Source organism: Pan troglodytes, chromosome 11 (genome assembly GCF_028858775.2).
Source record: "Pan troglodytes isolate AG18354 chromosome 11, NHGRI_mPanTro3-v2.0_pri, whole genome shotgun sequence".
NCBI classification, from domain to species: Eukaryota; Metazoa; Chordata; class Mammalia; order Primates; family Hominidae; genus Pan; species Pan troglodytes.
In genome coordinates, this window is record NC_072409.2 from 32933499 (window position 1) to 32959627 (window position 26129).

Genomic DNA, 26129 nt, shown 5'->3' on the forward strand with positions numbered 1-26129 from the left:
CAGCTCAAGGAGGCCTGCCTGCCTCTGTAGGCTCCACCTCTGGGGGCAGGGCACAGACGAACAAAAAGACAGCAGTAACCTCTGCAGACTTCAATGTCCCTGTCTGACAGCTTTGAAGAGAGCAGTGGTTCTCCCAGCATGCAGCTGGAGATCTGAGAACGGGCAGACAGCCTCCTCAAGTGGGTCCGTGACCCCTGACCCCCAAGCAGCCTAACTGGGAGGCACCCCCTCCATAGGGGCAGACTGACACCTCACACGGCCGAGTACTCCTCTGAGACAAAACTTCCAGAGGAACGATAAGACAGCAGCATTTGCGGTTCACGAAAATCCACTGTTCTGCAGCCACCGCTGCTGGTACCCAGGCAAACAGGGTCTGGAGTGGACCTCTAGCAAACTCCAACAGACCTGCAGCTGAGGTCCTGTCTGTTAGAAGGAAAACTAACAAACAGAAAGGACATCCACACCAAAAACCCATCTGTACATCAACATCATCAAAGACCAAAAGTAGATAAAACCACAAAGATGGGGAAAAAACAGAACAGAAAAACTGGAAACTCTAAAAACCAGAGCGCCTCTCCTCCTCCAAAGGAACGCAGCTCCTCACCAGAAATGGAGCAAAGCTGAATGGAGAATGACTTTGACGAGTTGAGAGAAGAAGGCCTCAGACGATCAAACTACTCCAAGCTACAGGAGGAAATTCAAACCAAAGGCAAAGAAGTTGAAAACTTTGAAAAAATTTAGACGAATGTATAACTAGAATAACCAATACAGAGAAGTGCTTAAAGGAGCTGATGGAGCTGAAAGCCAAGGCTCGAGAACTACGTGAAGAATGCAGAAGCCTCAGGAGCCGATGCAATCAACTGGAAAAAAGGGTATCAGTGATGGAAGATGAAATGAATGAAATGAAGCGAGAAGGGAAGTTTAGAGAAAAAAGAATAAAAAGAAACGAACAAAGCCTCCAAGAAATATGGGACTATGTGAAAAGACCAAATCTATGTCTGATTGGTGTACCTGAAAGGGACGGGGAGAATGGAACCAAGTTGGAAAACACTCTGCAGGATATTACCCAGGAGAACTTCCCCAATCTAGCAAGGCAGGCCAACATTCAGATTAAGGAAATACAGAGAATGACACAAAGATACTCCTCGAGAAGAGCAACTCCAAGACACATAATTGTCAGATTCACCAAAGTTGAAATGAAGGAAAAAATGTTAAGGGCAGCCAGAGAGAAAGGTCGGGTTACCCACAAAGGGAAGCCCATCAGACTAACAGCGGATCTCTCGGCAGAAACTCTACAAACCAGAAGAGAGTGGGGGCCAATATTCAACATTGTTAAAGAAAAGAATTTTCAACCCAGAATTTCATATCCAGCCAAACTAAGCTTCATAAGTGAAGGAGAAATAAAATCCTTTACAGACAAGCAAATGCTGAGAGATTTTCTCACCACCAGGCCTGCCCTACAAGAGCTCCTGAAGGAAGCACTAAACATGGAAAGGAAAAACCAGTACCAGCCACTGCAAAATCAGGCCAAATTGTAAAGACCATCGAGGCTAGGAAGAAACTGCATCAACTAACGAGCAAAATAACCAGCTAACATCATAATCACAGGATCAAATTCACACATAACAATATTAACTTTAAATGTAAATGGACTAAATGCTCCAATTAAAAGACACAGACTGGCAAATTGGATAAAGAGTCAAGACCCATCAGTGTGCTGTATTCAGGAAACCCATCTCATGTGCAGAGACACACATAGGCTCAAAATAAAAGGATGGAGGAAGATCTACCAAGCAAATGGAAAACAAAAAAAAGGCAGGGGTTGCAATCCTAGTTTCTGATAAAACAGACTTTAAACCAACAAAGATCAAAAGAGACAAAGAAGGCCATTACATAATGGTAAAGGGATCAATTCAACAAGAAGAGCTAACTAGCCTAAATATATATGCACCCAATACAGGAGCACCCAGATTCATAAAGCAAGTCCTGAGTGACCTACAAAGAGACTTAGACTCCCACACAATAATAATGGGAGACTTTAAAATCCCACTGTCAACATTAGACAGATCAACGAGACAGAAAGTTAACAAGGATACCCAGGAATTCAACTCAGCTCTGCACCAAGCGGACCTAATAGACATCTACAGAACTCTCCACCCCAAATCAACAGAATATACATTCTTCTCAGCACCACACCACACCTCTTCCAAAATTGACCACATACTTGGAAGTAAAGCTCTCCTCAGCAAATGTAAAATATCAGAAATTATAACAAACTGTCTCTCAGACCACAGTGCAATCAAACTAGAATTCAGGATTAAGAAACTCACTCAAAACCATTCAACTACATGGAAACTGAACAACCTGCTCCTGAATGACTACTGGGTACATAACAAAATGAAGGCAGAAATAAAGATGTTCTTTGAAACCAATGAGAACAAAGACAAAACATACCAGAATCTCTGGGACACATTCAAAGCAGTGTGTAGAGGGAAATTTATAACACTAAATGCCCACAAGAGAAAGCAGAAAAGATCCAAAATTGACACCCTAACATCACAATTAAAAGAACTAGAAAAGCAAGAGCAAAGACATTCAAAAGCTACCAGAAGGCAAGAAATAACTAAAATCAGAGCAGAACTGAAGGAAATAGAGACACAAAAAAACCCTTCAAAAAATTAATGAATCCAGGAGCTGGTTTTTTGAAAGGATCAACAAAATTGATAGACTCCTAGCAAGACTAATAAAGAAGAAAAGAGAGAAGAATCAAATAGACACAATAAAAAATGATAAAGGGGATATCACCACTGATCCCACAGAAATACAAACTACCATCAGAGAATACTACAAACACCTCTACGCAAATAAACTGGAAAATATAGAAGAAATGGATAAATTCCTCGACACATACACCCTCCCAAGACTAAACCAGGAAGAAGTTGATTCTCTGAATAGACCAATAACAGGCTCTGAAATTGAGGCAATAATCAATAGCTTACCAACCAAAAAGAGTCCAGGACCAGATGGATTCACAGACGAATTCTACCAGAGGTACAAGGAGGAAATGGTACCATTCCTTCTGAAACTATTCCAATCAATAGAAAAAGAGGGAATCCTCCCTAACTCATTTTATGAGGCCAGCATCATCCTGATACCAAAGCCCGGCAGAGACACAACCAAGAAAGAGAATTTTAGACCAATATCCTTGATGAACACTGATGCAAAAATCCTCAATAAAATAATGGCAAACCGAATCCAGAAGCACATCAAAAAGCTTATCCACCATGATCAAGTGGGCTTCATCCCTGGGATGCAAGGCTGGTTCAATATACGCAAATCAATAAATGTAATCCAGCATACAAACAGAACCAAAGACAAAAACCACATGATTATCTCAATAGATGCAGAAAAGGCCTTTGACAAAATTCAACAACCCTTCATGCTAAAAACTCTCAATAAATTAGGTATTGATGGGACGTATCTCAAAATAATAAGAGCTATCTATGACAAACCCACACCCAATATCATACTGAATGGGCAAAAACTGGAAGCATTCCCTTTGAAAACTGGCACAAGACAGGGATGCCCTCTCTCACCACTCCTATTCAACATAGTGTTGGAAGTTCTGATCAGGGCAATTGGGCAGGAGAAGGAAATAAAGGGTATTCAGTTAGGAAAAGAGGAAGTCAAATTGTCCCTGTTTGCAGATGACATGATTGTATATCTAGAAAACCCCACTGTCTCAGCCCAAAATCTCCTTAAGCTGATAAGCAACTTCAGCAAAGTCTCAGGATACAAAATCAATGTACAAAAATCACAAGCATTCTTATACACCAACAACAGACAAACAGAGAGCAAACTCATGAGTGAACTCCCATTCACAATTGCTTCAAAGAGAATAAAATACCTAGGAATCCAACTTACAAGGGACGTGAAGGACCTCTTCAAGGAGAACTACAAATCACTGCTCAAGGAAATAAAAGAGGATACAAACAAATGGAAGAACATTCCATGCTCATGGGTAGGAAGAATCAATATCATGAAAATGGCCATACTGCCCAAGGTAATTTACAGATTTAATGCCATCCCCATCAAGCTACCAATGACTTTCTTCACAGAATTCGAAAAAACTACTTTAAAGTTCATATGGAACCAAAAAAGAGCCCACATCGCCAAGTCAATCCTAAGCCAAAAGAACAAAGCTGGAGGCATCACGCTACCTGACTTCAAACTATACTACAAGGCTACAGTAACCAAAACAGCATGGTACTGGTACCAAAACAGAGATATAGATCAATGGAACAGAACAGAGCCCTCAGAAATAACGCTGCATATCTACAACTATCTGATCTTTGACAAACCTGAGAAAAACAAGCAATGGGGAAAGGATTCCCTATTTAATAAATGGTGCTGGGAAAACTGGCTAGCCATATGTAGAAAGCTGAAACTGGATCCTTTCCTTACACCTTATACAAAAATTAATTCAAGATGGATTAAAGACTTAAACGTTAGACCTAAAACCATAAAACCCCTAGAAGAAAACCTAGGCATTACCATTCAGGACATAGGCATGGGCAAGGACTTCATGTCTAAAACACCAAAAGCAATGGCAACAAAAGCCAAAATTGACAACTGGGATCTAATTAAACTAAAGAGCTTCTGCACAGCAAAAGAAACTACCATCAGAGTGAACAGGCAACCTACAAAATGGGAGAAAATATTCACAACCTACTCATCTGACAAAGGGCTGGTATCTAGAATCTACAATGAACTCAAACAAATTTACAAGAAAAAAACAAACAACCCCATCAAAAAGTGGGCGAAGGACATGAACAGACACTTCTCAAAAGAAGACATTTATGCAGCCAACAGACACATGAAAAAATGCTCACCATCACTGGCCATCAGAGAAATGTAAATCAAAACCACAATGAGATACCATCTCACACCAATTAGAATGGCAATCATTAAAAAGTCAGGAAACAACAGGTGCTGGAAAGGATGTGGAGAAATAGGAACGCTTTTACACTGTTGGTGGGACTGTAAACTAGTTCATCCCTTGTGGAAGTCAGTGTGGCGATTCCTCAGGGATCTAGAACTAGAAATACCATTTGACCCAGCCATCCCATTACTGGGTATATACCCAAAGGACTATAAATCATGCTGCTATAAAGACACATGCACACGTATGTTTATTGCAGCACTATTCACAATAGCAAAGACTTGGAACCAACCCATATGTCCAACAATGATAGACTGGATTAAGAAAACGTAGCACATATACACCATGGAATACTACGCAGCCATAAAAAATGATGAGTTCATGTCCTTTGTAGGGACGTGGATGAAACTGGAAATCATCATTCTCAGTAAACTATCACAAGAACAAAAAACCTAACACCGCATATTCTCACTCATAGGTGGGAACTGAACAATGAGAACACATGGACACAGGAAGGGGAACATCACACTCTGGGGACTGTTGTGGGGTGAGGGGAGTGGGGAGGGATAGCTTTAGGAGATATACCTAATGCTAAATGACGAGTTAATGGGTGCAGCACACCAACATGGCACATGTATACATATGTAACTAACCTGCACATTGTACGCATGTACCCTAAAACTTAAAAGTATAATAATAATAAAATAAAATAAAAAAACATAAAACTGCAAAGAATTCAGCAGGCTGAGGTGAATTTACAGACTATTTTATTTTGCTTTCTTTTGTTTATTTTTAGCTCTTCCAAACATTTCTTTAAATATAATTTGTATTATTTGAGATATGCATGCTGTTTCAGTAATTAACTCTACATACAAAGACCTTGTCACAAACAGTGATTAGAAATTTTTCCTCAGAACTCCAAAGCAATATTTACAAAAGTTTCTTATCGTAGATCAGTGGGCCCCAAAAAAGGCATATGTAGGCTTCACCATGCATTTTACCTAATAGGTGGGAGGATTGGCTATATTTGTATACCTGGTGCATTTCAGCCAGTTTTAAGATTATGAATACTCTACATCTATGTCAGTAAACACATTTTCCTTAGTTTCTGAGAGTCTATTTATAATAGTCAGCTGATATAGTCACTGTCATCTTAATCTTAATGCTTTTCTCAATTGACAGATAACAATTATAACTTAAAAAAATTGTACATGTGGAATTGTAAATTTCTCTGGCTGTAAGATGGTCTAGAATAAAATGATGAGTAATTCATAGTATAATATTTGCCATCACCTCACAGTTTGTGTTAGCAGTATCAGTACTTATGAAGAACTTGATTTCCAACTTTATATCATGCCTTAATAAAAACATAAGTAGTACCAAAAAAAAAAAAAAAAAACCCAATGTAAAAAAAATAGGCCAAAGACCTTACAGACATCTCACCAAAAAAGACATACAGACAGTAAGTATATAAAAAGATCCTTCACATAATATGTCATTAGGGAAATTGAAATTTTAAAAAACAATAAAATACCACAATACCACCAATTGGTGAAAATGTGAAGCAACAGAACTCTATTCATTGCTTGTGGGAATGCAAAATCATACAGACACTTAGGAAGACAGTTTGGTAGTTTTCTATAAAATTTAACACATTTTTACCATACTATTCAGTAATCGGCATTTATCCAAAGGAGTTGAAAACTTATGTCTACACAAAAATGTGCATACAGATGTTTATAGTAGCCTTATTCATAACTGCCCAAAGTTGGAAGTAATCAACATGTGTTTCAGTGTATAAATGAATAAATAAACCATGGCGCATCTAGACAATGGACTATTATTCCATACTAAAAAGAAATGAGCTATCAGGTCATCAATATACATGGAGGAAACTTAAATGCATATTACTAAGTAAAAGAAAGCAATGTGAAAAGGCTACTTACTATATGATTCCAACTATACAAGATTCTGGAAAAGGCAAAACTATGGAGAGTAAATAGATCAGTGGTTGCCATTGACTGGGAGTAAGGAACGATGAAAATATGGGGCACAGCGGATTTTTCGGGCAGTGAAAATACTCTGTATGGTAATACAATGGCAGATACATGCCAGTATACATCTGCCCAAACCCATAAAATGTACAATACCAGGAGGGAACCCCCAATGTAAACTATAGACTTTTCAGTGATAATGATGTGTCAGTGTAGGTTCATCAATTGTAATAAATATACCACTCTGGTGGGAGACATTGATAGTGAAGAAGGCTATGCATGTGTGAAGGTATATGAGAAATCTCCATACCTTTCATTCAACTTTACTGTAAACTTAAAACTGCTCTAAAACTACAGTTTATTTTTAAAAAGCTACAAATATAAGAAAATATGTGTATTTTTATAATCTTGCAATAGTGAAGTCTTTCTAAGTAAGACCTTTATAAAATCTAAGAGTCACAAAAGAAAATTGTGATGTATTTGACTGCACTAAAATTAAAAATTTGCTAGGAAAAAAAATCACCATAAATTCAACAGGCAAATGATCAAGGTGAGCAAGGATATACACCACATAGGACAAAGGTTGACTTCCTTAATATATTAAAAGGTCCTACCCCACATATCATTAATAAAAAGACTAACAATCCCATGAAAATTTGACAAAATTCATAAATAGGGAGCTCATTTTTAAAGTGGCTTATGAAAATATGACAAAAGTACAAACTCATTCATACTTAAAGAAATGAAAATTAAAACAATCATAATACATTTGTCACCTATTAGAATAGGAAAAAAAAAAAACCTGACAGCAGTGTTTGCAGCAGTATAACAATACAGGCATTCAAATATTTTCCAGTACATATAAACTGTGAAATCTCTTTGACAACTTAAAATCTACCCAAATTTAAAATAAAAATGTACTTCCACTTCCAGGAATTTGTCCTCAAGAGATAGTGGCACCTCTCTGCAAATATATACAAGTATTTGATCATTTCACCATTGTTTCTAATGAAAAGACTATAAACCTAAATACTCATCAAGAACTAATTACATTCATACTATCTAGTCATGAAAAAAAAAAATAAAGTGATGTACAGTGATCTGGAATGAACTCCTACATACTGTTAAGTGGCAAAGCAAAATTATATAACAATGTATATGTATGCTTCCTTTTTTTGAGTTCTTGCTGTACTATATGCTTCCATCTTTTTAAAGGAGGTGAATTATATGTTAGGTTTAATCACATGATATCGCCAAAAATTACCAATTACATGATTCTGTCTATATGATGACACTTTTACAGGCACAGACTGTTTCTAGAAAGATAAGCACATGCTAGTTAATGTTGGTAGCTCCTAGGGAAGAAAATTGGAAGTCTGAGATGAGAGGGCTACTTTATACTCTTTTGTACTACTTTAACTGTTTACCACATGCATATATTTTTTCCAACAAAAATACTAAAGTAACTTTAATATGTAAACAGATAAGCAGGAAAGGACAACTTTCCTCTCTAAGTTGCTGAAATTTTTCTTTGCTCTCCACTCAGATGGAAATTATATTAGGAATGTTCTACATCTGACAGCTATATGAAGAAGGGTGAAATTCTGAAGTTTTAGGGTCATACTGGTGGTAAGTAGAGACATATGGTTAATGTGACTTCTAAACATATTTCCTATTTTCCTTTCTTAAGTAAGAAAGTTCACATTTGGAGATATATTCCCCAGTCTGAAATTTAAGTCCCTATCTCCCAAGAGTGAACATGAAAGTGTTCTACTTAAAAGTAAAACATCAGTTAACTGGTAACCTGTGCCACCTCAAATTTTCAAAACTAAAATAAAATCCAGCTTCTTACCAATGAAATTCTACATGTCAGATTGAAAAGAACAAACCATTTTAAATTATACGGTAATCAAAATAAAACTTTTAAAAATATTTATTCCTGCTTTAATATCAGTTTTACTCTTAAGTAGAGCCCTGTGAATGAAAATATAGAAATTCTGAAAGGCCAATGTTTAGGTAAACAGCCAATGACAAGTACACTTTCTTCCTCTACAACTACAGTTCCTTCTCTCATCTTTTCATTTTATGAACTCCTCTAGAGCTTCTAATCTATATCACACAAATTAGTATTTCACTTGTGCTACCCCCTTCCTAGGTTCCATTACAGTGTGAGAACTACTAACGTGTTTTTCCAATCGTATTTTAAAGTCACTGACGATATATTCAAGGAAAAAAGGAATGGTTCCATATAATCAACATTCTCTATTCAAAAACAGACTCCAAAAAAAAAAGTACTTGTGCTCACGCCTGTAATCCCAGCACTTTGGGAGGCCGAGGCGGGCGGATCACGAGGTCAGGAGATCGAAACCATCCTGGCTAACATGGTGAAACCCCATCTCTACTAAAAATACAGAAAATTAGCCGGGCTTGGTGATGGCTGCCTGTAGTCCCAGCTACTTGGGAGGCTGAGGCAGGAGAATGGCGCGAACCCAGGAGGCAGAGCTTGCAGTGAGCCGAGATCGCGCCACTGCAGTCCAGCCTGGGTGACAGAGCAAGACTCCGTCTCAAAAAAAAAAAAAGTACTTGTAAGGAAAACATGTCACTTTCAAGAAATTCCTTGATCCCTCAAATCACCATATCTAAATAGTTTTAGTTATCAGCAACATGATGCAAAAAAAAAAAAAAAAAAAAAAAAAACACCTAACCAAAAGGTTGTTAAGTCATATTCCTGATTTGTCCCCAGCAAACTCATGTTGAAGTTTGGTCACCAATATGGCAGTGTTGGGAAGTGGTGCCTTTAAGAGGTGATTAGGTCATTACAATGGATTAATGTCTTTCTCAAAAGACTGGGTTAGTTCTTGTGAAAGAAGGTTCTTACAAAGTGAGGTTGACTCTCTTGTTTTGCCTTTTTTGCATGTGTCTGGTTCCCCTTCTATGCTCCATCATGTTTTGACATAGCATGAGGCTATCACCAGAAGCTGCCAGATATTGCTGCCCAGTCTTGAACTTCTCAGCCTAGAGAACCTCTTTTCTTTATATAAATTACCCAGTCTCAGGCCTTCTGTTATGGCAACACAAAACAGACTAAGATTGGTTCTTAATTGGCTCTTTCACATATGTGAATAATTTGGGACTCAATCACAAATGGTTTTGGCTACTGCAATATCCTCATGTTAATACTTTAATAAAATAATGTTAACATATTACTGAAGATAAAGTTCCATCTGAGCCAACAACCACAATAATAATAATGATAACACCTAACATTCACTGAATTTTAACTATGTGCAGGTACTATTATAAATATTTTAGAGGTATCAATTTATTTAATCCTTATAAACACCCTAGAAGAATAACATCGCATTTTAAAGATGTTAAAAATGAAGCAAGTTAAGTAAATTGTTCAAGATTACATAGCAAGTAAGCAATAGGATTCAAACCTAAGAAGTCTGGCCTTGAGACCCACTGCTAACCATCACACCATACTGCTTCCCTCTGCCAAGCTAACAATAAGAGATCCCTTGATAGGATTCTGAAAATGCAATTTTTACTACCAATAAAATCTCTAAAAATAAAAAAAACTAGCAAATTTAATTATTCCTTAGCTGAATGAAAAAAAAATCACACTATACTTCCTTAATATTTACATACCAATGTTCACTGCAAAAAAATCTTGTAGAAAAAAAAAAGTTTTTATACAAAACTTTACATGTAATACATGTATTTACCTGGCAAAAACTTCAAAGTTTGCAGCATCTGTCTTTCCTGTGAGAAATCCACCATTAAATGAGTCATGTTGTCACTGACCTTTGGTTTCAAAGAAAGGCGAAAGGCTGAAGCCATTGTGACTCTACGGTAAACACAAACATACTTTTTAAAATAAAGAAATAGGAAGTATCAAATCATATTTAATTTATAAAATGAAAAGACAAATTATATCACTAATAATTTCAGAGACTATAATAAAAGTTAAAAGTGAAATAGAAATTTGCTCTTAGTCTTCAAAATTAACTAAATAAAAAACTACAAAATGTCTTTTTAAAGACATTTAAGACAACTGGTTAGCAACTTTCCTCCCAGCCAATTTTTATTAAATTGCATATATATGAATAACAACAAATATCCAATAAAAATAATCCTTACCAGACTCAACATTCATCTGAACCTCTGTACACTCAATCTTACTGACTTCCTGATGCCAGCCTTACTCCTTTTCATATGCCAGATAATGAACTTAAATTCATTTATATTCATTTGAATCACACCTTGATTCAAATATTCTCCCTAGTAATAAGAGCTATCCCATGTACCCTCAAATAAGAGTAGAGGTAGATTGACCTAATACTGTATAGTTTGGTAGTTGCTAAAGATAGGCCATGGATAAGAAAAGAGAGAAGTGAAATCACTATCAATGAATACCACACTAGGTGTCACTCTGATCTATCAACATCAGCTACAGGGAAGCCTACTATGAGAAACAGCCCTGTGAAAAAGTATATGCCATGGAAGTAACAGGAATTCAATAAACATTTACTAGATGAATGTGGAGGGAAAAACAAAAAAAGAATGAAGCCACTTTATCCAAAGTACAGAGAATCTGTAGTCCATTAAAACTGAAGATTAAAAGAAATCCTCTTATTCTATTAATTTTTAATTTTATCTCAAATTTCAATTTTTCATATTCCAATAAATTTCCACAAGTATCACAAAGTAAGCCCCTTACTATCTTTGGTTCAAGAATGATCAGAAGTACTACAGGTGAACACTGTCCTCCTAGTACACAATTTGGAAGGGGAAGGAAACAGAGCTGGTGGGACAAGGGGAATACTAGGCCTAGTCAATTGTATCTGCCAAATCAATTGGATCTGCCAAATCTACCCAAGAAGTCAATGAAATGAAAGATGTCAAACTTGCTATATTCACTTATTTTAGGATGAAAAATGTCAAGCTATTTCTGTATTTAGTTATTTTACTTCATTTTAAAACTAGTAATAATTTAATAGTAACAATGAGTAAACAACAGTTGATGTGTTTATCAAGAAGAAAGTGCTATACTGAAATATAATTTACAGCAAAGGGAATTCACACCGACTGCTTACTATATGCCAAGTATAATGCTGAGTATTTCATGCATATTACACTAACCCGTCTCTCAAATAATACAATTTCAATAAAAAGGAACAAATACTAAGTCCTACATATGTTATTCTTTACAGCCCCAAGTATCTTTTGATTCGAAGACATCTGAAAGAGCTATAGTCAGATACGTACTTACTAAATGCTCACTGAATCAGTGCATAGGTTAGAACCTACTTGGTTTATTCAAAACCTGACTAAATATTTAAATGTTTACTGAGAAATGTTGAGAAAAAAAATCCGAAAGTATTTTAGAGAATTTTAAACCTTAAACCTGTAAGATTTGATTCAATCACCATGACATCAAAGAAAAAGAATATGCCCCATAAATGCATTAGAAAGGCTTATCAAAGCTTTAAAAAAAACAAGAACAACTCTTATTTTTTAGTCAATGAAGACTTAAGTTTCCATGAATCAATTTAGATGGGCAACAATGCTACAATCTTTCAGAAGACTGAACTTTAATTTTTAACTTCATGTATTTAGACATGTGCCTCAAAGCCCAAACTAAACATCTAAAATTCATTAGATAATTCTCTACACTACAGGATCCACAAGGCTAGGTATGCTTTAATTCCCCTTGATTTTCTTAGTTCATTTCTACCAGCACAAGGTAAATTCAAGGATCCTTCGCTCCTGATTTTTGCGAAGAGAAAATAACTACAAAACATAGTTTTCATTTCCTCAAACTACCTAATTAACTTGACTCTTTCATAACCCCTCTCTTTCAAGAACCAATAACTCCGGCAATATACCTCAACTAATCATATTCCAATATTATTAAGTCCCCAGAAGTACACGCCAGTAATTCTATAAAGTTATAGAGATGTGCTATTATCTTATTTCTATCTTGAGTTTTCTCTCTTAATCCTGCTGTTCCTCTGTGTAACTTCTACCATAGCAAATGATAAATGATGAGTTTTCACAGATATTTTCATTTTTTATATTTGATTTCTTGCTCAGATATGTTACACATTCTCCCTTAAAATCCATCTATGCCCTTATAAAAAGATAATCCTAGGGCGGACATGGTGGCTCATATCTGTAACCCCAGCACTTCGGAAGGCTGACGCGAGAGGACAGCTTGAGCCCAGGAGTTTGAGACCAGCCTAGGCAACATGGCGAAACCCCATCTCTACAAAAGATACAAAAAAATTAACTGGGCATGGTGGCACGTGCCTGCAGTCCCAGCTGCTCAGGCGGCAGAGGTGGAAGGGCCCCTTAAGCCAGGGAGGTCCAGGCTGCAGTAAGCTGTGATTGTGCCACTGCACTCCAGCCTGGGTGATGGAGCAAGACCCTGACCCAAAAAAAAAAAAAAAAAAAATCCTTTCTTTGCTTGGTGAAAATAGCTACAGTAATTATTTTATTATGACTATATGTTTAAATTATTTTTATATTTTAAATGACAATAATGGAATTCTAAAAGCTCACTTTTGGCGAGTACCAAAAACTACATCAGAGAAACCTGAACATTATAAAGCTAAACATCAAATTTTAAAAATTAAGTTGAAGGGCCGGGCACAGTGGCTCACACCTGTAATCCCAGCACTTTGGGAGGCCGAAGTGGGCAGATCACTTGAGGTCAGGGGTTCGAGACGAGCCTGGCCAACATGGTGAAACCCCATCTCTACAAAACACACACACACACAAATTAGCTGGGTGTGGTGGCAGATGCCTGTAATCCCAGCTACTTGGGAGGCTGAGGCAGGAGAATCGCTTGAACCCGGGAGGCAGAGGCTGCAGTGAGCCAATATTGCACCGCTGCACTCCAGCCTGGGCAACTGAGCAAGACTCTGTCTCAAAAAAAAAAAAATTAAGTTGAGAATCAGAAATGTTCCTCGGGCAGGAAGTAAAAATTCTGCAGGGGATCACAAAAATGCTATAGGGTTTGAACAAGCAAAAAAAGAACCACACACACACACACACACACACACACACACACACACACACAGAGTTTGCCTGAACCCTAATTCCTGAGATCACCTGGATACTTATGAAATCAAGCCAAGAGGCTGGCTTAGAAGACGCAAAAAACCCAAGCTTCAGTGAAGAATACAGCCATTGAAATTGGTCATGAAATTAAATTCTGATAAACAAATCTGGGCAAAGACAAAGAGTTCAAGGATACAGACAAGATTCTGTGATGCAAAGAGCCATATAGAATCTTGAAAAAAGGAGAGATTTTGCAAGGTCATGATTAGGAAGTAACTTCTAATTCAGAAAATTAGGAACTAGAGCAGGATGCAGTGGGATAGGTAGCTAAACAGTAAGTATAATATACCCAGGGAGGAAGATGGATGACTCATAGCAATTTCCAGACACAACCCAAATCTACCTTATCCACAAAACTGACCTATCTGGCATCCATTCCTCACACAGCTAATATTTTTCACCTTCAAACTTTCACAATCATCTTTCTAGATCCAGGATTTATAAGAATGATCAATGTCTTTAGCTACTGCCTGATGTAAAATATACAAAAAATATAAAAATTAATACAGGACCAGGCACAATGGCTCACACCTGTAATCCCAGCACTTTGGGAGGCCAAGTTGGGCGGATAGCTTGAGCTTAGGCATTCCAGACCAGCCTGGGCAAAATAACAGGACCCTGTTTCTACAAAAAATACAAAAATTAGCTGGGTGTGGTGGCACATGCCTGTAGTCCCACCTACTCAGGAGGATGAGGTGGAGGATCACTTGAACCCATGAGGCAGAGGTTGCAGTGTGACAAGATCGCACCACTGCACTCCAGCCTGGGTGCTAGAGCAAGACTCTGCCTCAAAAAAAAAAAAAAAAGAGAAACCCAGAAGTAAAACTGTCAGCCAAGATTAACAATAGAGGCACTGTTTTTCACATAATCTATAATGAAAATTTTTGTGAATTATCTGATGAAGAATAATTTAATCTAGGATTTGGAGTGGTACTTTGAAGAGCTGTGCCTTTCAGAGAATCTCATGACCCTCAGATGAAAAAACTTGCTATAATCTCAATACAGACAATACTCAGTGACTAGACAGGCAGATCCAAACTGTTCCTTCTGTGTTAATGCAATCCAAATGTTGCCAGCAACTCCTTTAGCACTCTATGTTCATTACAAGTACTAAATTCCTTTTCTTAAGCCTGGCTCTACCAATAAGAAAGAACTTTTAAACCAAAACCTTTAATAATTTTCTTTAATTTTCTCTTCCCACAGAATATTAACTAGATAGTGGTGGCATTAGAAATAGAAAGAGATGGCACCAGGAACAGGATGGAATGAGAATACAAGGTGTTAAACAGGAGGGCAGTGAAATAGGAGCGCTTTAGTTCTTGAGGACTACTTAAAATGAGTGAGTTCAAAGAAAATAAGACCCACTTACATTTAAATTTAACAACAAAAAACACATTCCAGAAATATATATTTTTAAGTTATTCAAAATAGTTCCCTCTTCATTAGTATAACTAATTAAGAACTGTTCTAAAACTAAAACTAACTATATTTCTACACCAGAAATGAAATTCTTCTGAAGCACATAATTATCCACAACTATGCTTTTAAAAAATCTTGATACAATGGTTATTCCAAGAAAATACACAGAGGACATTTTATTTTGTACTTGGTCATTGGGTACTTTTATCTTAACTAACACAATTTTAATTAAAAAACTATTTCTGAATTTCATTTCTGACTTCAATATTTATACTTAAGTAAAAATGTGTTTTATACCATACCTATCCTTGATCTGTCTGGCAGCCTTGGAGCCAATCAGGGAGAAGAGAAAGAAGGCAAGTTAGTGCTTTTCATGCAAGTTTCAATGGCAGTGACATGCAAGAAAAGTTAGGATATAAACCCTGCAACAGATTAGTTCATATTCACCAAAACACAAACTATAGAAAATTTATGTGTATAGTTCACATAAGCTTTCATGTGATGTTAGAATTATAGTAGAAAATCCAGACCCCACAAAAATCACCTTTTAGGAGGAAAATTTAACACTTCAAACAAATTCCAGGTGACTATAAATGTTTTATTCTTACCTTAAAATTATCAAAACACACCTCCACTTTCATTCAGTCTGATACTCATCAACTAGAGCAACCAATCTCCTTCATGGAACAACTTCCTTCATGGTTTTCTTGTACATGTCAAATTTACTCTCTAATTTTTCTTCAGAGATCTCTTTCACTACTTCATAATCGTTGTTCCAAGTTTTCTCTATATGCCTCTATAGGGCAAGGAATTCTGAGAGTTTGCCTGCCAACAAATACAACTAGGCTGCAATTCTATAAACCTTTACTCCAAAGAAAGTTGTAATGGCAGAAATTCAGACACAAAGAGACCAGAGAAATACTTCTAGCAATGGGGTCTTTCTCCATGATGATTTCATACATGCTACCAACTTAAACCTATATATAAGGTATCTCTTTTGTCTTTTTTTTTTTTATGCAAGCACAAGTTTAGAAAGGGAACTCAGCTATTTACTTGGGGCTGCATGGTCACACAAAATAATAAAAAACAAGTAAAAACTGTTGTCCCTTTTATATTTACATACAATATATCCAACAAAAGTTTTTTTCTCCACAGTAACCAGTATAGTTAACAATATATCAGACATAGACAAGGCTGTTTTGCTCAACACTGTATCCCCAGTGCCTAGCAAAAATGCTTAGGACATAGTAATACTTAATAATTATTAAACTTATTTGAATGTTAATTAGACATATGTAGCAATGCTTCTGTGGCCTCTCTTCTTCAGTTCTAACGTTGTTCCTATTCATTATTGGTCATTTTTATATCCACCCTAAAACATTCTGGTCTGAGTACTCTTTCTACTCAAAAACACAGAACTCAGATTTTTTCTTTTTGAGACAGAGTCTTGTTCTGTCACCCAGGCTGGAGTGCAGTGGCACGATCTTGGCTCACTGCAAGCTCCGCCTCCCGGGTTCATGCCATTCTCCTGCCTCAGCCTCCCAAGTAGCTGGGACTACAGGGACCCGCCACCACGCCCGGCAAATTTTTTTGTATTTTTATTAGAGACAGGGTTTCACCATGTTAGACAAGACGGTCTTGATCTCCTGACCTCGTGATCCGCCTGCCTCAGCCTCCCAAAGTGCTGGGATTACAGGCATGAGCCAGCACACCCAGGCAACACAGAACTGAGATTTAAGAGATCAGCATATTATACAGTCTCAGCATTACTATTAATCAGTTGAGACCTTGTATATTAATCATTCTATTTCTTTTCTAAGGAATTTTGTTTCTTAATGTTTCTGAAAATCATTCCCACATGCTACACAAACAAACAAATTCTGTGGAATCTGTATCTTAAGTCATGAAACTACTGTAGTACCAGAGATAGAAAATGTTTAAAAAGTTAATTTAATTGATTTTTTAAATTACTATCATTAAAGCTGGAATTACAAAACAAAGATTTTAATGTAAGTGTTAAAGGAAGGAAAGAAAGGACTCTTCTCTGTACCTGATATGAAACAAGTACTACCAGGATTACTCTTTGCCTCTCCATTCCCTTATTTCTCCTAGGAAAATGACATGACTTATCTGATAATGGGTTTGAAAGGAGAAACTAGACTTTCTGCTTTTTCTCACAGCTTGCTTGCCCACAGATAACATATATTCTGTTCTTTCCCTCTGTACCATAACTTTCACTGAAAGAGGCTTCCCCTTGCCCATCACCTGAGGCAGCCCCTGCTGATCATGCCTGGGTGAATTTGTCTGTCTAATTCTAGGTATTTAGTATTGGGAAACTTGCCCAATAACAAAAGCCATCTTTTCCAATATGCTTTTATCATTATTTGGCCTCTTATCAGTTTTTTTTGGTCTTATTTCCTAACTGGTTTCAAACTTAGAGAAATATTACCAATCACCCTTGCATAACCCAATGATATGAAGACGATTACCATTTTTTAAACTGACCACAATGATTCAATTTTGTGTCAAGTGTTACTAAATTTAATAAGGTAAAAATTTTTAGTGTGTGTGTGCACATATGCATGCATGCAAAGCTTTTATGGTATCACTTCATGTACCATGCTGTTTGTGAAAAACCAGGAAAGGAATAAATGAAAAGCCAGATAATCTAGGAAAAACTGTTGTCCATGCATTTACATAGAATATACCCAGCTAGTAAAACTGAAAACTCCCGTGGCTCCACTTTCATTTAGGTTCAAATTTTACTGCATATATATTGTATAAATGCAAGAGAGGTTTAAGAAGTTATTCTGAGCAATGATTAGAAGGCAGAGTTTCAAATTCTGAAGATATTTCTTTGAAAGGGCCCAATTTCAAGAAATGTCTTAAATTGGAAAATAATTTTTTTTTCTAGAATTCTCTCAAAACAGAAAGGTATCCAAAAGATACACAATACTATACAGCTTCTAAGTTTCTATTCCTCTATTTCAAGAATGGTGACTTTTGTCAATTACAACATTGGCAGAAAGGATTTCAATAGAAGATCTAAAGAGTGATGTTGAGTAAAGTAATATAACTAAGCTTCTTGGAAGCTTTTCAATAATATACAGTACCATAACCTAAAAATAAATCTAAACATTCATTGCAGCTTCTTCATAACTCACTACATGGAATTACGTAGGCTCAAATAAATGTGTTGGCAACAGAGCAGTGGTAAATCTTGGAATCAGCTGGTACTAATTAAACAAATGTTTGACAAAATTCAGCATTACAATTCTACTTAAGGCAGTTTGGTCTCAGGTGACATTTCTATGACTGATTAAAGAAATGGAATTGTAACATTTAGTTTAAAAACAATTAACTAAGAGATGGAGGGAGGCAATGAGGGAAGAGAGAGAGAAAGGGAGAAAGGAAGGCACCATCTCTGATATGAATGCAGAGAAACGGTAATACGAGTCAAGAAGAAGTAATCGCAAACCAATCTTCATAACTGCCAATTAAATTTAAAGACGTTAAACCAGATATTTTCCCAGTCACTTAGAAAAAAGTTAACAGATCTTTTCCCAATCTCTTTTGTTCTTAATCTGTAATGGGTGAATATAGAAACTATTTTCTTCTGTGAATTTATCAAGCACTTTGAAGATAAAGTATCTTATTGTTTCTATCTTTCTTTAATATCATCATTTCTCTTTTTATAGAAAGGGAGAGGGAAAAAGAGATAGCCTCAAAACATTATTTTCCTTTAGGCAAAAATATGTCTTTGGAAAAAAAAAGATTGCACACCAGTTGATTCCATACATTAGAAGTTTTGTATTTGGTAGACATATATTTATCTGTTCATAAAAGGAACTATTTTTCAAAAAGCATGATCATTTGAAAGAATCTGTCACAAAAGCCCCAGTGAATAACTTGAAATACACTTTGAAATACAGTACTGTACTCAACTGTTTTATGATTAGGCATATTTGTACAACAGGAGATTGCATTTCTGTAAGACATAAACACCAAGAAATGAAATTAAGGTGAAAACTACAATTTGACCTATGCTTAACAAATATTTAGATCTGTTTTTTCATATTGTCCTCAAAACTGAAACATTCACGCTTTTGTTGAAGGTCCTCTCCTCTCTCCTAACATTCTTAACTTCAGCCTACAGAGGGAGCTTCTGGCAGTATTTCTGCTTCCTTGATGAAAGTACTGAGTGAGCTTCTACCCACTCCTCTTCTTATTCACTCCTTCCAGTGGTCAGAGCCTAACACTCAATGGACAATATTCTACAGGCGAATCATTCATTACAAGTGAGATGTGGGAAATACACTAAACCCATTCTCCCTCTTCAGCTGTGATCAAATGCAGAAGACACTGTTCTCCTTTCACTCAACTGTACTTTTTATTCCATTATAGGGACCCCATGGATAGGAAACTATTTTCTCCCTTCTACTCTGACAACCGGAGCATGTGTGGCATGATTGTGATGGCAATTTAGTTACACTGACTTGGAAATTGTTCCACTGATCCAGCTCTTTCTATAGAGAGAATTCAAGGTCTAAAGTCAGGGTGGGAATAGAAATACTAATTTTGGTAAAGGATCCAAGCAGTGTTCTGCAGGCCAGCTATTAGCAGAGAATGCACATTTGGTGGGATGTTGCCAATTTATTAAGTCCAGGAATAAAGCTAATGATCTGGATCCCATTTGCTGGTGATCCGTCTGCATAAATTTACTAACAACCAAACTTCTAGCAGTTAAAAAAAATTAGTGAAGGTATGTTCTAAAATCTTTTTGCATTTGTGCTATTTGTATTTGTTTACTTTCAGAAAGTAAAATGCCAGTAAATAGCATAACTTCACATTCAGTTCTCATGCTGAGACGCTGCAATGTGATAATTTAAATATTAGAACTTGAAATACTCTTTTTGAAGATAATGAAGTATGAAAAGACACACTGCCTCAATTTTTAGCCTATGCTATTTTTTTGTCCTCATGGGCCATTCATATTAATCTCATTTAAGCACTTTAATGTGGGATATTCACAAATAGTATACCTTAAATGAATTTCTTTTTCCAGACATCTAACAATATACTGCTAGACTAATAATAATCTCCAAAGTCATCTCTCCCTATTCAGTCAGCAAGTAGGTGTTTGAGGCAGGCCTGTAGTCCATGTAGCTGGCTAGGAAAGTGAACTTAGTTTTTTACTTGAAATCAAATTATTATCTGGATACTATTTGGACATATGAAGAAAATAATTGCAAGCAGCTCTCAGTTAAGCATTTTTCCTAAATGATAAACCCAGATTTCTGGCTAGGAAAACTGACAGATACAGTAATGTGCCACATAACTACGTTTAAGTCAATAATGGACTGCACATACAATGGTGCTCCCATAAAATTATAATACTGTATTTTTACTATACCCTTTCTATGTTGAGATACACAAATACCACTGTATTGCAATTGCCTACAGGATTCAGTACAGTAACATGCTACACAGGTTTGCAGCATAGAAGCAACAGACTATACAATACAGCTGAGGTATGTAGTAGGCTATACTGTCTAGGTTTGTGCCATTACACTCTAATGTTCCCACAATGATGAAACTGCCTAATGATACATTTCTTAGAAGACATCCTCGTTAAGCGACACATGGTTGTAATTCATTTCACCACATCTCCAAATGGTTTAAGCTACTAAACAGTACTATAAACTGCTGCAAGACAAGACCCAAATAGTAAGAATAAGCGAAGTGGCATATTAAACCACAATGTGACTTATTTTATCAGAACCTTTCTAATTTATAATCTGTCAGGAACAAATTATAACAGAAACAAAGCTGGAAAGAATAAAGGACAGTGAAACAGAAAAGGGTAGCATTTGGGAGAAAGAAGACAGAAGAACTCTAAAAATGTCAATAGAAAGAGAAACGTGGGAGAAATAAACTTTTATCATAGTTTTTCCAAGTATCAGTCTCTCCTTAAATCAACTGGATTCAAGGCATTTTTGAGTATTAGTGTCCACATTCTATAGTTTTCCTGTCTTCTTCCTCACTCTTAGGCTGTCAGTTGGTAATTCTTGCTACTATGACTATGCCTGTCATTAACAACTGCCCTACTCCACTAAAAGGGGAATTTGTTAACAAGTAGAAAACAGAAAGAAAAATACTGAAAATAGTAGCAGTATCAAGTACAATAGTCAACAGATTCTGAGAAATGATCTTGAATAGAGGACATTAACTCTTGTCCATGAACTCTATGATGTTGATTTTGATGACTAAGACATCTTTTGCTTTCTGCATGTTTCTTAGCTATGTTCCAGACACTTAAGGTTATCACATGAATGCCCTCTAAATAAGTGATATAGTGCTTTTTTTGTTTTGTTTTGTTTGAGATAGGGTCTTGCTCTGTTGCCCAGGCTAGAGTGCAGCAGTGTAATCACAGCTCGGTGCAGCCTCAACTTCCTAGGCTCAGGCAATCCTCCCATCTCAGCCTTCGAGTAGCTGGGACTACAGGTGCACATCACCATGCCCAGCTAATTTTTTTGTGTATTTTGTACAGACAGGATCTCATCATGTTGCCCAAGCTGGCCTCAAACTCCTGGGCTCAAGCAAACCACCCACCTTGGCTTCCCATAGTGCTGGGATTACAGGCATGAGCCACCATACCTGGCCAACATATCATACTTTTAAAGTACTTTTAAATATAGTACATTTCCCTTGTAATTCCTTTATATAATAAGTCCACCTATGTGCATTAGTAAGCTTCTTTACAACTCACCTCCAAATTTAAAGAATTAATTCATGCATTGGCTTACAGCAAAAGAACTTTTGTTTTGATTCATGTGTTTAAAAGAAGAAATCAATTAAACTTCAATTTTAATATCCAAAGATGTAAGGTGGCAAATGTTACCTTCTCAAGGAAGTTTTTTCTACCTTCAAGTTCACAGAAAATCATAAAATGAAAACAATCACTAGGCATAAATCAGTTATAAAGCTACCTTTCTAACACAATGCAGCTCACTACATACTCCACAAAGGTGAAGCAAATAACATCAAACTCAAATTTTATCTTGATAACTACACAGTAATTTTTGCTAATTATATAGCTTAATTTCCAAATCTTTTCACATCATTTTAAAATATATTCTACATTTCTGAGTTTTGATTTGACAAAATGGTAATCATTTAAAATGACCCTACTTAAAAGAAAAATTACAATTTACAATTTACAATCACTTAAACACCAGGATCTAAGTTAAAACATTAGCAGGCTTCTTGCTCTACTTTTTACATTTTTATACTAAACATATCCCTTAAGTAAGGATCTACATTTCCATGTTGTAATAAAACATTCAGTTACTTAAATTAAGCAGTAGGGGCATTTATCTGCAATAAGAAGTTACACAATTACAGTTCTCATGTGCATAAAGTGATGATGCTTTCCCAAGCAGCTCATAGACAGAAACACAGAAACACTTTTTAAACATATTTGTTGATGACCCTAAAGACACACACTTCTAAGTGTTTGCTTTGGAATAAATGAACAGCCAGCATTTTACTTATCAAGAAACCCCAAGCCTTTATTAGTATTAGAAATCAGTAAAGAAATCCAAAACTAAAGAAAAACAAAAACGCCTTTTTAAAAATACAACTTCCCTTGTTAAGTGTATTAATGCAGTTTTTGTGTACCTTTGAAAATTCTTCAGGTTCCTTTATATCTAATGACCTTGTTGCAAATTCTAATAGTTCTTCAGAGTTCTCCAGGGCATTATTACATTGACTAATCTGACTCTAGGGAAAAAAAAAAAAAAACTAAGTCATTAAAATGAAGTTTCCTATTGCCATTAGAATCTTAAATATATATTGTTATAATGAACTTACAAATAATTTTAATAGCAATAATAGACGAAAAATATTTCAGTGAGCTATTGTAGCAAGATAATCAAGTTTTATATATATATAACGTGTTATTTTTTTATATATATATAACAAATTTTAATTATCTTAATACTTTGTACCTCTTGCCATAATTTATTGAAAACAGCTTCACTGCATACAGGTAAAGATACACTCATCATTTAAAACAAAAAGGGACCTAAGCGAAGCTTAGTCCACTGTCATTAATTAAAAACTAGCAATTCAAGATACATAAAGAATATGGGACAAGTAGGAAGTATTTTTCTAAACCTAAATGGCAAGGTTCCTGCTCTAAAGATGAATGCTCGCAATTCAATTTTATCTAACAAACTGCAAGTTTTAAAAATGTTTCTATTGGCTGCTCCTAGCTCCCCCCAACAATGCCAGAAGAACAAACTGTCCACATATATTCAAGTAGAAAGAAGGTCCCGACAAACAACAGATATCAATGAGGCACTAGGAACTGAGAGGTAACTGAAAAGGGAAAATATTACCAGTTGCACTGGAACATCACTCATGCCAGGGATGGCTAGGGGGTTGATCAAGATGCATAATGCACACTCAATATGCAAAAGACTTTTTGGTACTTGATGGGAAGAAGGAAGGGCAAGAGAAAAGACATGACCCATGGCCACTTTGGTGGCAGGTTTAAAATGCAGTATGAGCTAGGGTGACAGAAATGTTGGCTAGTGGTAGATGAAGACAATTAGAGCTGCTCTGGTAAAGAAAAAGTACAGGGAGGGAAAAGGGAAAGTTGGAGATTAAGCAACTGGATGCTTAAAGGCCATTCCAAAGTGGTGCTGTGAAGAAGGGTCTGGGTCCAAAACAGAACAGAATTCTGCACAGGATGAGTTTTCGGTTGGATCTTCAGATGATGCTGAGTTGTCCTTTCTTCTACAGTGTTTTGTTTTTTAAATGAATTCATTTCTTATTAGTATTTATTGAAATGTATGGAAACTTTATGAATAAACGAATTATCCTTGAATTATTTAAGTAATACATCCCCCACCCCCAAATATGAACAACAAACCTCAACCTGGGTAGTATGGACACACTTCGAAGACACAGTATCTGATCCTTGGAAATTGTGCATTTATGGTGTGTATGTAAGATAGAAAGACAACATATGTGTTTTTCCACAGCTTTTAGGTGCTCAAAGATATCTATAACTCAAATCAACACACAAAAATTTGCATTTCTACATACCAATAATGAACAATCCAAGAAGGAAAAAAAAGAAAAAATCCACTTATAATAGTATCAAAAAGAACAGCATACTTTGAAATAAATTTAACCAACAAAGCATGAGACCTAGACACCCAAAACTACAATACAATGCTAAAAGAAATACACAACAAAAATAAAGGGAAAGACATTCATGTTCATAGATTGGAACACTTAATATTGTTAAACTATCCATACTACCCAAAGCAATCTATAAATTCAATGTAATCACTGTCAAAATCCCAAGACATTTTTTGTAGGAACAGAAAAAATATATATAAAATTCATGTAGAATCTCAAGGGACCCTGAATTGCACAATTTTGAAAGAGAAAAAAGTCGAATGCCTCAACATTCCTGATTTCAAAATACCTTACAAAACTATAGGAACCCAAACAATGTGGTACTGGCATAAAGACAGATACACAGACCAATGGAACAAAACAGACAGTCCTGAAATTACCCTTCACATATATGATCGAATGATCTCTGACATAGGTACTAAGGCCAAACAATAGGGACAGGACAGTCTCTTCAATAAATGGTGCTAGGAAAACCGAATATCCACAAGCAAAAAAATAAAGTAGGTCCCTTACTTAACACCATACGCAAAAATTAACTAAAAATGGATTAAAGACCTAAACATAAGCTCTAAAGCTCCTAGAAGAAAACATAGAGGAAAAGCTTCATAACACTGTATTTGTCAATGATTTCCTGGATATGACAATGAAAGCAAAAATAGACAAATTAGATGACGTAAAACTTTAAAACTTCTCTATATCAAATAGAACAACCAACAGGGTAAAAAAGCAGCCTACAAAATGGGGAAAAAAAAAACCTGTGAATCATACACCTGATAAGGAGTTAATATCCAGAATGCATAGAAAACTGCTGCAACTTAACAACCACCAAAAACCCCAAGTAACCCAATTAAAAGATGGCCAAAGAACCTGAATAGACACTTCTCTAAAGAAAATACATTGATGGCCAACAAACACGTGAAGAGATGCTCAACATCACTAGTCACTAGGGAAATGCAAATCAAAACCGTAATGAAATATCATGTTATACCCATTATGATGGCCACTATCAAAAAAAAAACAGAAAATAAAAAGCACCGGCAAGCACATGAAGAAACTGGAACACTTCGGCTGGTAGGAATGTAAAATAGTGCAGCCACTATGGAAAACATTATATAGAGGGTCCTCAGAAAATTATAAAGAGAATTACCACATGATTCAGCAATCCTACTTTGAAGTATACATATCCAAAACAATTGAAAACAGAATCTCAAAGAGATATTTAAACCCCCACATTCATTGCAGCATTATTCACAATAGCTAAGAGGTGTAAGCTGCCAAAATGTCCATAGACATATAAATGGATAAAGAAAATGTGGTATATACATAAGTGGAATATTATTCAACCACAAAAAAGGAGGAAATCCTAGCACATGCTATATAACATGAATAAATCTTGAGGACATTATGCTGAGTGGAAATAAGTCACAAAAGGA

At 36.0% G+C, this 26129-nt stretch overlaps 1 protein-coding gene across 16 annotated transcripts in view; it reads right to left on the bottom strand.

Annotated features, from left to right (window-relative positions):
- The window catches only part of FSD1L (fibronectin type III and SPRY domain containing 1 like), a 102798-nt gene that overhangs the window by 49504 nt on the left and 27165 nt on the right, over positions 1 to 26129 (bottom strand). For all 16 annotated transcript variants that reach the window (XM_024345806.3, XM_024345810.3, XM_054658919.2 and 13 more), the window contains 3 exons: positions 23164 to 23265; positions 15786 to 15808; positions 10665 to 10786 (listed from right to left, as the gene is read on the bottom strand). In XM_024345806.3, the coding sequence (XP_024201574.1) occupies positions 10665 to 10786; positions 15786 to 15808; positions 23164 to 23265 (247 nt within the window). The remainder of the gene's footprint in view (positions 1 to 10664; positions 10787 to 15785; positions 15809 to 23163; positions 23266 to 26129) is intronic.